The sequence below is a fragment of the Anoplolepis gracilipes genome, chromosome 7 (assembly GCF_047496725.1).
Source record: "Anoplolepis gracilipes chromosome 7, ASM4749672v1, whole genome shotgun sequence".
NCBI lineage: Eukaryota > Metazoa > Arthropoda > Insecta > Hymenoptera > Formicidae > Anoplolepis > Anoplolepis gracilipes.
Window position 1 is genome coordinate 1275656 of NC_132976.1, and position 12141 is coordinate 1287796.

At 32.9% G+C, this 12141-nt stretch overlaps 1 protein-coding gene across 4 annotated transcripts in view; it reads left to right on the forward strand.

The window, feature by feature from the left end:
* Positions 1 to 12141, forward strand: part of Eag (potassium voltage-gated channel protein ether a go-go) — a 105798-nt gene that overhangs the window by 65544 nt on the left and 28113 nt on the right. For all 4 annotated transcript variants that reach the window (XM_072896645.1, XM_072896646.1, XM_072896647.1 and 1 more), the window contains exons 3-4: positions 1656 to 1756; positions 8558 to 8690. In XM_072896645.1, the coding sequence (XP_072752746.1) occupies positions 1656 to 1756; positions 8558 to 8690 (234 nt within the window). The remainder of the gene's footprint in view (positions 1 to 1655; positions 1757 to 8557; positions 8691 to 12141) is intronic.

A 12141-nucleotide genomic window follows, 5' to 3' on the forward strand; every position in this document is an offset into this window, starting at 1 on the left:
CATTAGTTAAATTAATTATTTCTTTTATTTCTACAAAAGTCGTTTAATTAATTTTATAATAATTATCGTCCCTAATTTTTTTTTTTTTTTTTTTTTTTTCATATTACACGCATAATTAATAATTCGACAGATTTGATTACGAAATTTTATACCGATGCTACAACTCTATGATATACATACCTGATGCGATGAATAATTTGTCAGAAAGTGAAAAATAGCACATTTTCCTCTCGCGAGCGTGATTTTATTCCAATGTTCGGTGATGTATAAAAATGCTGCGTTATAAAAATAAAACTTTTGCTTCTGTCCGACTGTCATTGTTTGTCGTGGAATCACGACAACGTCGACGATCGTTACCGAAACGAGCGTATATAAATTATGCTTGACAAGGCGAATCCTCAGACGTTTTCGTTTACAATTTAAGAGACGCCTGGTAAATGAAGTCGACGGAAAAACGATCGCGCATCCTTCCTGTATCCCGGGACTTTTGCGAATTTCTCCCGATATTACCTCCCGGCAGAGGGACTGCGACGCTTTTAAATTTTATGACTCAACTTCGTATTCCAAATCGGTGTTTGCGAAAGAGAAAACGAGACGTAATATACATTCGATTATCGGTTGGGGGCGAATTCGCCTTTAAAATTTTGCGTGCTGATCGCCTCGTGTCAATCGCGATAGCGTGTTTATCGCGCGCGATAATAATAATCACGATTGTTTTATGGTAATAAGGAGTGTTGTGTTACGTGTGTCGGGCGAACTTTAACGAGCTGTTATAATTCGTGCCTGATCGGCGACCATCAATTTATACGATCGCGTCATCGGCGGCGATCTTACACGTGTCTTTCGCGCGGGATAAAATGAGAGATTTTATAGGAGAATAAGACCTGATCAGACTGAGATTCAGACCTCGGCAAGCGAATCGATGCTCGTTGAACGCTAATTAAATTTAGCGACTAATTAGATAATTATGGTGAGACGTGGATTCCTTTACACCCTTTTTGTTTCGCTTTCATGAAACTACGCGTTATAAGCGCGTAGTTTCCCTCAGCAAGCGCGCGCTGCCTCTTGTTTAATTCCCTGGCTCATAATTTATCGGCAAACTCTAAATGAACTCTAGCGCACGTTGAAAAACTTCCGGGACATCCATTAGTCGAGTAACGTAGATTTATACGAGAGAGGCATCGATTATTACTGTTCCCGCCGTCACTAGCTCTCGTTGCCTATGTAATATGTAGCTTTTACATTTATTTTGGTTATTATACGTAGGTTGCGTAATTGTGATTTATATGGTACAAAGATGCTTTTTCTCTTGATTGTATCGTGCATCGGACAATGATTTACGATGTATCTGCGGATTAAATAAATAAAAGTTGTCCCCTACCAAGAAATATGCGATGTATTTATGTGTAACGATCGGTACAGATAAATGTGTATTGATTTATAAAATTTGTGTAACAATTGATAGAGACAAATGCATCGATTGTACATACAAAGCTTGAGAAGTTGCATGGTACGAACAAATTTGTGAACAAAAGAACCTGACAATGCGAGAGAAAGAAAGAAATGAAGAGAAATGCATATTTTTCGCCACCGTGCCACGTTTTATTATGCAAGAGAGAATAATGTCTTGTTTTTTCTCTGCTTTTTGTCCACAGCCGACAGCAGTTTTCTACTGGCAAACGCCCAGATCGTCGATTTTCCGATCGTTTATTGCAACGAGAGCTTCGTCAAGATCTCCGGCTACAACCGTGCCGAGGTGAGCACCTTATTTAATACAACATACACTCGATTTCACTCAAATTTTTGTTCAAAAACTTTGCGCCGATATTATCGCGAAGAAATTTTCGCAGAGCTAATATTTAAAGGACACATATTGCATGACAGCTGTTGCGTGTCTCTTTCTTACACCGTATATTAATTAATTGATTAATTATATTACATGTCGCATCAAACATCACAAATATATTCAATTTGTTATTTCATTTATTAATTACAATGGACTGCCAATTATCAGACACGGATTATTCAAATATTGGGGGAAATATAGATTTCCCCCGACAAATCGAACACAGAGAATATCATATCCAACAATTTACACGTTCTACATGTAATTATTAACCCTCAAACTGAACGCGTGGGTCTTTCGTATCGTTCCATGCCATTTTGAATCCATTGTTTAAAAAAATATTAATAAAATCTCGAGGTTGGAAACTTGTCCAAAAAAATAACTGAAAGGACAATTTAAACAGTTCATTCAGTGCAAAGTGCTGGCGAATCTAAATCTGAAGCGGATACAAATGACCCACGTGAATAAGTAAAATTTTTTAAGAATATTGTTTTTTTGTTGTTAATCGTTTTTTTGTAAAAATAAATTATAAATTTACAATGATAATCTCCTTAAAAAAGAAACAAATTGCTTTAATTTCTATTATGTTCATTTATTTTCATGCTAAAAGTATCTTTTGTTAATGCTAACGAGCAACAACCAGAGGTTGTATGTAGTAACCAATTTTTATATTGTAGATTGTAATGTAAATTACATTTTTTTCACTTTTCTTTCAAATAAATTACCTGAAAATTAAAAAAAAATTTTTCCTCAGAAAAAACACATTTTTTTATACCTGGAAATTATCCATTTTCGATCATTCAAATAATTATATTTTTTTAAAACCGTAAACATATAGTATTTTTTTTCGTAAACTTTGAACTTTGAACTAAAAATTCCTGGAACCTTTTTTGTTTAAAATTATTTTTTCAAATTTTTATTATTTTTTATATAAAACGTCTATGTTTCCAAATCTTGATCTAACAAATAGCAAAAATATAGCATTTAAAAATATATTTTCTTTAACTCTACTACATAAACTTTTAGTTTAAACTTAAAAGAAGACGTGTAAATTTTTTTAGAATTTTTAAAATAATTTTAGAGTACAAAAATTAACTCGGACTCCAGTTACCCATCTTGCGGTCAGAATTACGGTGTCAAAAAAACGTGTTCAGTTTGAGAGTTAATAATATATTATTATATCTTTTCGTTCAACGCATATACAGTTTTTTTTATTCGAAAGTTTTATACGTATAATATCGAGAACGAACATAAAAGTGTATTAATGTTCTTTCAGTTCTGGTTTCGATAATCGCAAGCTACATTTGAAAATCGACTATACATAAACTTTCACGCTTTGCTGCATATTTTTTTCTCAAGAAACGCGTTGCATATTTTTCTAGGTTCCTCGGATTAAAAAACCGATACATGTTTATAACATTCTGTGTTGTCGTATATTATGGAATATATTCGATACTCATCTGTTGGTGAGTAATGGCTCGCTTATTCGTTGCCACTCTTCTCTCTTCAGAATGAGAGTGGTGTGGGTGGCGGAGTGAATAACGGGATTTAACGACCAGCGAGGGTTGATTTATCGACATCGATTTATAGCTGTGGATAAGAGTTTTAGCTAGTAAGGTGCGAAAGCCAGAGATATCGGGAGTATTGTATTGCTGCGCATCGGGCAAACCCGATATCGAGTTTAAAGGCAAATTAGCTGATTTGGCTGATCGTACTCGATGAATTTGATTATTTGATAAACTATCGATCTTTCCGATCAGAATATTATTGCGAATATTTATTACTAGTTTAAACTACCCGGCATTGTCCGGGCTTTTATATTTCATTAGCATTTGTAGAAATGTGAAAATCAAACAACAATATTGAAATTAATTTATAGTGATATATTTAATAATTTACTTAGTATCTCGATTTATTCTGCTATACTAAATACGTGTATTATTGCAACATGGCTAATTTATTATTCTAATGCTTTGCGATACACAATGGTTTTCCCTTCCGGGCTGAAAGTGTATAAATATTTTGACATGCTCATTCTGGAGCAAATAACGTATAGTTGACCATGGGCCATGGGTAAAGCATAAACTTTTTTAAATTATTACAAAGAGTTAAAGAAATCAAGAGGAGGGAATAAAGTGTCGAAATTTTATGATAGTCTATATTTTCCGCAGAGTTCTAGAGAATAAGTATGCAAAATTTCGTCTAGATTTCGTCAAAGGATTTAGGAATTTATCACTCAAAAAAATGATTTTGCAACTTGAACAAAAATTTTCTAGGTGTAAAAAATTAACAGAAACAGATAAATTATTAGTAAATACTGCGATACTGCATATATTTTGCACTTGATTAATTAAATGACAGAGACAGAATTTATATATGTACTATTAGTGTAATTTAGACAGAAAATTTGTCTGCGATGCCAATCTTTAAGGCCTATTGTCAAAGACAATTATATTTGTGATTAATATTTGACAATGAGAGCTAAATTTTCTAGAGGTATTGCTAGAATATTGCTGCTATAAATTTTATACGTGACAAACAATATTCTAACAGATAGAAAAAGTAGCGATCAATTTTAATTGAGACATCTAGAAATCTATCTACATTAGCAAAATATTTTTTTGAGTGATAGAAAACATATACAGAAAAAAAGTAAGTGTCAAATCAAAACTTGTATATTCATATTTATTGCGTTTATTGGTTCATATACACGCAATTTATAATTTTCTTAAAAGAAATTAAAAATCTTTTTCCACAATATTATAATCTTATTTCAATACTACAATTATCATTTCAAGAATAAAATAATTATTTTAACTCTGAGAAAATTATAATCTTCGATTTAAACATGTGTTATTTTCTATCCAACATTTTTCCTCTCGATTCAACAAAATTATTCTTAAATAACATTGAATTATATAAAATTATATAAAATGTCTTCATCCAAGCAAATTTTCTTTGTCTGACGCAATATAATCTCATTTCAAGATTTACATTTTGAAACTAAAGATATTGTCAAAATGAGAATATTCTTTTTTTCTGTGTATAGACAGAGAGACATTCTATTTTACATCTATATGTAAATTTTTGAAAGTTGTAAAATTTTTTTCACATAAAATATAACACAGTAGCTGACAAGTACATAAATATAAATAAAATTGCGCTTCAAGTAGAACATTTTTATTATTTGCGATCTTAAATCTCTTTTAACTTTTTATTCATTTCTTTATGTTATACGTTGAAATATGCACGACCATTGTATTTGCCACTTTGCAAGATCCATTTGAATATATTCATACACTCAAAAAAATAGTCTTGCAATTACAGCAAAAATGTTCTGGGTGCGAAAAATTAACCGAGGTAGATAAATGATTAGCTGTAATACCGCACACGTTTTGTACTTAATTAATTTAAATGACAGAGACGGAATTTATATCTGTACTATTAGTGTAATTTGGATAGAAAATTTTTCCGTGGTGTCCATCTTGTTAAAGACAATTATATTTGTAATTAATATTTAGTAATGGGATCTAATCTAAATTTTCTAGAGGTATTGTTAGAACATTGCTGCTATAAATTCTGTATGTGACAAACAATATTCTAGCAAATATAAAGAATAGCGATAAATTTTAATTGTGACATCTAGAAATCTATCTACATTAGCAAAATATTTTTTTGAGTCCACCGATATATTTATATCTACGTAATGAAAACTCATGAAACACATGAAAGAAATTTCCTTGGAAAAACGATTATAAATCATGTATCCGGGTAAACAGGATATCTTGTTAAATGTAATGCTTAAAGTAATGTTTGAAGCTCGTAAAGAGTAATGGCAAAGAATGCAAGAAAGACGAAAAAAATTGTCCCTCATTTACATCGAAAACACCTTGGGATTATTAGACTTGGGCGTGATTCGACTCCAGCGTCTCGACTAAGCGACGACGCGTCGCAGCAGCAGTAACTATCCCGTTTCTGTAAGACACCCAATGTCCCAAATCCTATTGTTCGGAGAGACACATGGATTTGAGATTTACGAACTCCATTACTGGAAGCCGGATTGAGGATGTTTTCGTGGAAGGTTTACGTGGTAAGGAACAAAAGTGGTAGTGGTGAACAAGGGTACACACCGTGCATTTTCACTATTGTTCGACTTATTTATTGTTTTAACGAAAGAAATTGAGATGTCGCTATAAAATATAAGAATATAAATCTATTTGAAGATAATTATTAACGACGAGACAACGATTGGATAAATTTTTGTTAGACTGATTTCCGGAGATTTCCTTCAGGAAATGACAATTTCGCTCGACAAATAGAAACCCGCTGCATACTTGTGACCTTTCGCTTATTTACTTTGTCTGAATCGTTCCTATGTCGCGAGCAGCATTATTAAAGAAAATGACGTAGTTAATCCTATTGCTTTCAACAGGCTCAAAGAAGTAATCAGCTTAATCATACAGTCGCGGAATTCCTTCGTGCGTGAAATTCTCAAGTTTTCTTTGAGAATCTCACGCCTGCTTTCGCGTCGGCCAGCAAGATTGCGCATTGCACTTTTCTGCTTTTTAAATAAGTGGCGTATCTTTTCTTCACTTTATATACATGGGAAAAAATGCAGCTAACATTTTAACGTACAGAAAATACAGCTACATTACGCCCTTTCATTTGCAGATGCTACAGATGTTGAAGCGCGAGAGATGCGAGCAGCGATGCGTGTATTTCGATGCTATCGGAAATTTAAAGTAAATCTCTTTTAGTCACAGCTTGGCGAGATTAACACGCAGAATAAAACGGCGAGAATAAAACGCAGAAGCTTTACATTGTGTTTGAAGTTTTCATATATATTTAACAGATGTTGTCTCCGTACGTTGTTATTTATGCAATATTCCAATTAAAAAAGAATGGCATCACGCGAGGCGATTTTAATTCAACCGGGATCGAAGTGATTTCATTCCTGTTGCGCTTGCGAGCCGTGGGATTTAAAGGTCAGCGCTACGGGATTAATAAATCTGTTCGAGGTCAAAAAAACACGGTATCATCTATGCCTGATATCCCGCACGAACGACCGTTTCTCGCTTTCGTCGGCATTTGATAACGCAAATCGGGTCAACCTTTATCGACGTTATCGATCCGCAAAATCGCTATTTTAAGGAAGCACTTTATTCACAATGGCTTCTGTTTACGTCGTTTAGCCCCGTGAGCATTACAGATTGTAACGTATATTATCATTTTCGCTCACGCGTACATAAATTTGTATATTATCGCAGTGATTCAGAAAAATATAATTTTCACAAGGATAATTTATTCGAGGGTTATCTACAGCCACGTGATCGTTCCGTGAGCGCCTAAGTCGATTATTATAATGAATATAGCGCGCCTTTTTCTCCGATTATCGCTTACAATTGAAAATTTTGCGCCGTCCAATCGTAACTTACGCTCTTTATTAATACGTAACGAGCGCAAAGTGCATATTAATAATAGGCAGATCGTTCTAATTATGAAGCGAATTAATCGATCTTCCACCACCCGCGACCGTCGCGCACATTTATCATCCGCTTCTTCTCTTTTCTTCCCGAGAATAATAATTACTTATCTACACAATATATAATAGCAGGGTTGGGAAGTAACCCATTACTTGTAACGCTGTTACCGTTACAGTTTTTTTTTTTTTTTTTTTTTTTTTTTTTTTTTTTAGTAATGAAGTGATAACGTTACTATTTTTTTTTTCTGTAACTGTAGCGACAACGTAGTTACATTTTTGTAGTAACGGTAACGAATTTAACAGTTACTTTTATCTAGAACCTATTGAACAATATTTCCTATTTATGACATATTATATTTTCTATTTTTGTATATTCAATTTTCAATTATCAACAGATATTCATATTATAAATTTAAAATTGTTATATTAAAGGTTTGAAACAAAATTATGAGAATACAAAAAATATATCGTGTATTTGACTATATTTATAAATTAATGCAAACCAAAACTTTTTTATTTTTATACTTTGAGTGTTTTGAAATTTTTTCCTCATTATGTATGGTTTTACAAATTTAAAATAAATAATTTAAAAAAACTTATTGATATTTTAATTATTATTTTTTTAAATAAAATATATATATTACAAAAGTATATTTTTTATTTAATTATTTATCGTTACTTTTTATGTATGGAACTTATTTATGACATATTATTATATATTTTGTATTTTCATATATTCCATCTTCAATTATCAAGAGATAATCATACATCTTTGTAAGCGCGTTCTGAATACGGACCGTAATTATGAAAGTACAAAAAATATATCGTGTATTAGACTATAGTTATAAATTTAATGCAAATCAAAATTTTTTTATTTATACTTTGAGTGTTTTAAAATTTTTTCCTTATTATTTATGGTTTTACAAATTTAAAATAAAAAATTTGATACTTTATTAATATTTTAATTATTAATTTTTATAATAAAATATATACAATATTACAAAAGTATATTTGTTATTTAATTTTGTTTTAACATTAAAAAAGTAACGAATAGTTACTTTTTAAGCTAACGATAACTAATTACTATTTTGGCACGGTAACTAGTTTTTAAAAGTAATTTTCCCATCCCTATATAATAGCAATGCGTTATACATTCTTATACACACACACACACACACATAATGTTCTACGAAGGAATAAATTATAATGGATATTTCATGTGTCTCCAGGTTATGCAAAAGTCATGCCGCTGTGGATTCATGTACGGGGAGCTGACGGACAAAGAAACGATCGCCAGGATCGAGGAGTGTCTCGAGGGCCAGATTCACGATCAATTCGAGATTCTACTGTACAAGAAGACCAGTAAGTCGTCACGTTTATAAATATCTGCATGTGCAGGCTTAAATGTGAGGTTCGTGAGGCTTTTTCGCAAGAATCGACGGTTTTGCGAACGGATTCACGTGTAATTTATAAAAAACCATCAAAACACGAAAAAAAAAAAAAAAATATTACAAGGTCGAGAGAGATTAAAAAATTTTAAGCGCGTTTACTCATATCTGCAAAAAAATCCGAAAAAAAAGAATATTCTTATTTTGACAATATCTTTAGTTTCAAAATGTAAATCTTGAAATGAGATTATATTGCGTAAAACAAAGAAAATTATGCTTGGATGAAGACATTTTATATAATTCAATGTTATTTAAGAATAATTTTGTTGAATCGAGAGGAAAAAATGTTGGATAGAAAAAATAACACATGTTCAAATCGAAGATTATAATTTTCTTAGAGTTGAAATAATTATTTTATTCTTGAAATGACAATCGTAGTATTGAAATAAGATTATAATATTGGATTTGACACTTACTTTTTTTCTGTGTAACAAAACCGTTTTTTTTTTTCCACCTATTAAATTAAATCGTCACTTTTGCGATGGATATTATACGGTATGAATAAATGAAAGATTAAATAACTCCTTCCTCAAGTGAGTTGTTTCCGTCGTTATTTTGTCATGACGTAATTTTCGATTCGGGCGAAAACTCGCGCAGCGAAACCTTCCTCGACGGTGACAAGTCCGTTTTTCTCCGCGCGTTTATCACGCGCGATAATTGGATGGCCGTGCAAAAAGGCGGTTGTCGGAAAGGGGAAGAGAAAAAAACTTACCCCGCACGGGATCTTGATTGGAGGAGGGGACGGGAGAGGAATTATTGCGCGGAATTTGCATGCGCGTGTTTATCAGACCGGCATCTAGTTTCCTATTGCGTTGTCGTGTACTTTATGCATCGCGCGGAAACGTTAAAAGTACAGCAATCAGCTCGACTTGTGTATGTATTTAATGGAGAACAAAACGTGACCGTTTTTACGGCAGGAAAACCGATACTTTGCCTGCCAATGAAATGCGCCGATGTTTTAATTAGGATATGTAATCATTCTTAGCGATAAACGCATGGGAAAAATTGCGTTAGTTTTTTCCATCTCTCCTAGAATGTTTAAAAAAAAAAAAAATTGAATCTTTCATGTCGGCCTTATAATCAGATTGATATAAAAATTAATTTAATAAATAGTACAATATATTTTGCGATATAGAAAAATTGCGCTTCTTTGAATGCTGTTTCACAAACGTTTGCCGTTGCGATGTTGTGTTAAAAATTTTATACGCAAAGCATAGCTAATGCAATGGATAATCGTGAAAATCGATGTGTTATTTTCCACGATGCTTCATACACATTGTTTTTTGAAATTCGTGAATGCAGCGAGGATGAACTGTGCATAAAAGTTTGATTGTATATATTTTTTATTTTATATTTAAATAACTAATTCTAAATTTGGAAAGAGCATGTTGAACAGGCACACTGTGTTAGTCGTAATGTTCGTAAGCTGCGTTAATAGTGAAACCGTCGTTTCGGGAAAACGCCTCGGGGCACGAAATGTGTATTATTGTGCATGTGCAATATTTGATGGAAACATATATTGAAACGTAACTGTGTCTACATATATTTATCATATGTACCGGTAAGTTTCGTGTTTCGTGTTGGTCGTTTCCACTATCATGTCGTATCACCCAATTCTGATATTCACGTGCTGTTGCGGCACGAAAACACCCTCGAAGGAAATTTGATTATTTCCGATTGCTTATTCTCAGTAGAGAGGAAAAAAAAAAAGAAAAAAAGAACACCCCCTCCCCTCTCGATACGTGACGTGTTAAGCGTAATAATGAAAGAGATCCTTCTGTTTAAAGGTAGCCCACGAGGTATGTCTAGCACAGGTTCGCAAAAACGTGCTCGCAAATGCCACCAGTAAGTCACCCACGAATCTAGATCTATGCAAAAGACACCGTATACATGACAGATACTTACTGATAAAACATCTTAAAATCTTAACCCTCTACCCTTTCAAATTAGAATTTGGAAGCTTTATAAAAACCTTTTAAATTTGAATTAATTCTAGAGCGATTCTGACAATTTCTCTTAAAAAACAGCCTCTTCGCTTGTACATTAACCTTGTACCGACGATATTTATATCTTTCGCAGCTTCCTTTTAGCCTTTTCTTTTTCATAAAAATTCTGTTCATATAATATTCACACTCACTTTGGAGGATAACCTCATTTGTTCCTTTAATTGAAGAATTCCCTGCCAACCAGGAGTCAGAATGGAAAGATTATGGCTCCGCAATAGCGCCGCGTACGATCGTAAAAATAGATCACGAACGTTATTTTTGCGTCGCATTACTCGCCCCCGAAAGAGGGCGAGTCTAAGTACCTTTTTTGTTCGACAAAATCCCCAGCCAACGGCCCTTATCGTCGAAAGAGAGACGCAAAAGAAGTGGATGCAACGCCGCTCCGTTTCTCTCTCCGATGAGAAAAAGAAGGTTACACCTCTTGAGGGAAGATCATCAACCCACAGGGTTGATTAACTCACGAGGAGACGCAGACGGAGCTTTGTAAAAGGCGATTTAATTACGCGAGATATTACGAGAGAAACGGAGGTTTTTTTTATTTTCGACAAATTTTATTTTTACCCGCATTTTATCCTCGCCTACGCACACAGCAATGTATACAGGGTATCCTATTTTAAGGGTGCACCTCAAATAACTTTCTTATTTTTTATTTTACAGAAAAATGTTTCCAACAAAAGTTGTATGGTTTCGAAGGGGCTATAAGATGATATCATTGGGTTTGACCTTGGATAGTCATTTGAAGGCCACGTGAAGGTCACCATCAATTTCTTAAATGGGACATCCTATTTTTAATTATATATTCTTGTAGTTTAATGTCTCGCAAAATATTAATTTTTCGATTTTTTTTTAAAGAAACAACCATGTAATTTCTTTATGATTATTATTATGTGCTAAAAAGTATTAAAATAAGATGATCGAAAAATCAATATTTTACGAGATATTTCGTATTTAATGTCAAAATATCGGAACTTTGAAGCCTCATAACTCGAAAAATACTTCAAATCAAAAGAAGTTTTATTATAGTGTTTTGGAAAACTCTCGATGTAAGCTACAAGAATATGTAATAAAAAATAGTAAGTTCCATTTAAGAAATTAAAGATGATCTTCACGTGACCTTTAAATGACTATTCAAGGTCAAACCAATGGTAACCATTTTATGGCCCCCTCGAAGCAATACAACTTTGGTCTGCAAGCATTTTTTTCTAAAATCAAAAATAAGAAAGTTATTTGGGGTGCACACTTAAAATGGGACACCCTGTATATTATATGTACATAACATGTACAGGTAACACATGCAATGATATGCTGTCGGAGCAATTTTCGTTCTCATTTACCTCGTTTCGCCCTATTAAAATGAGA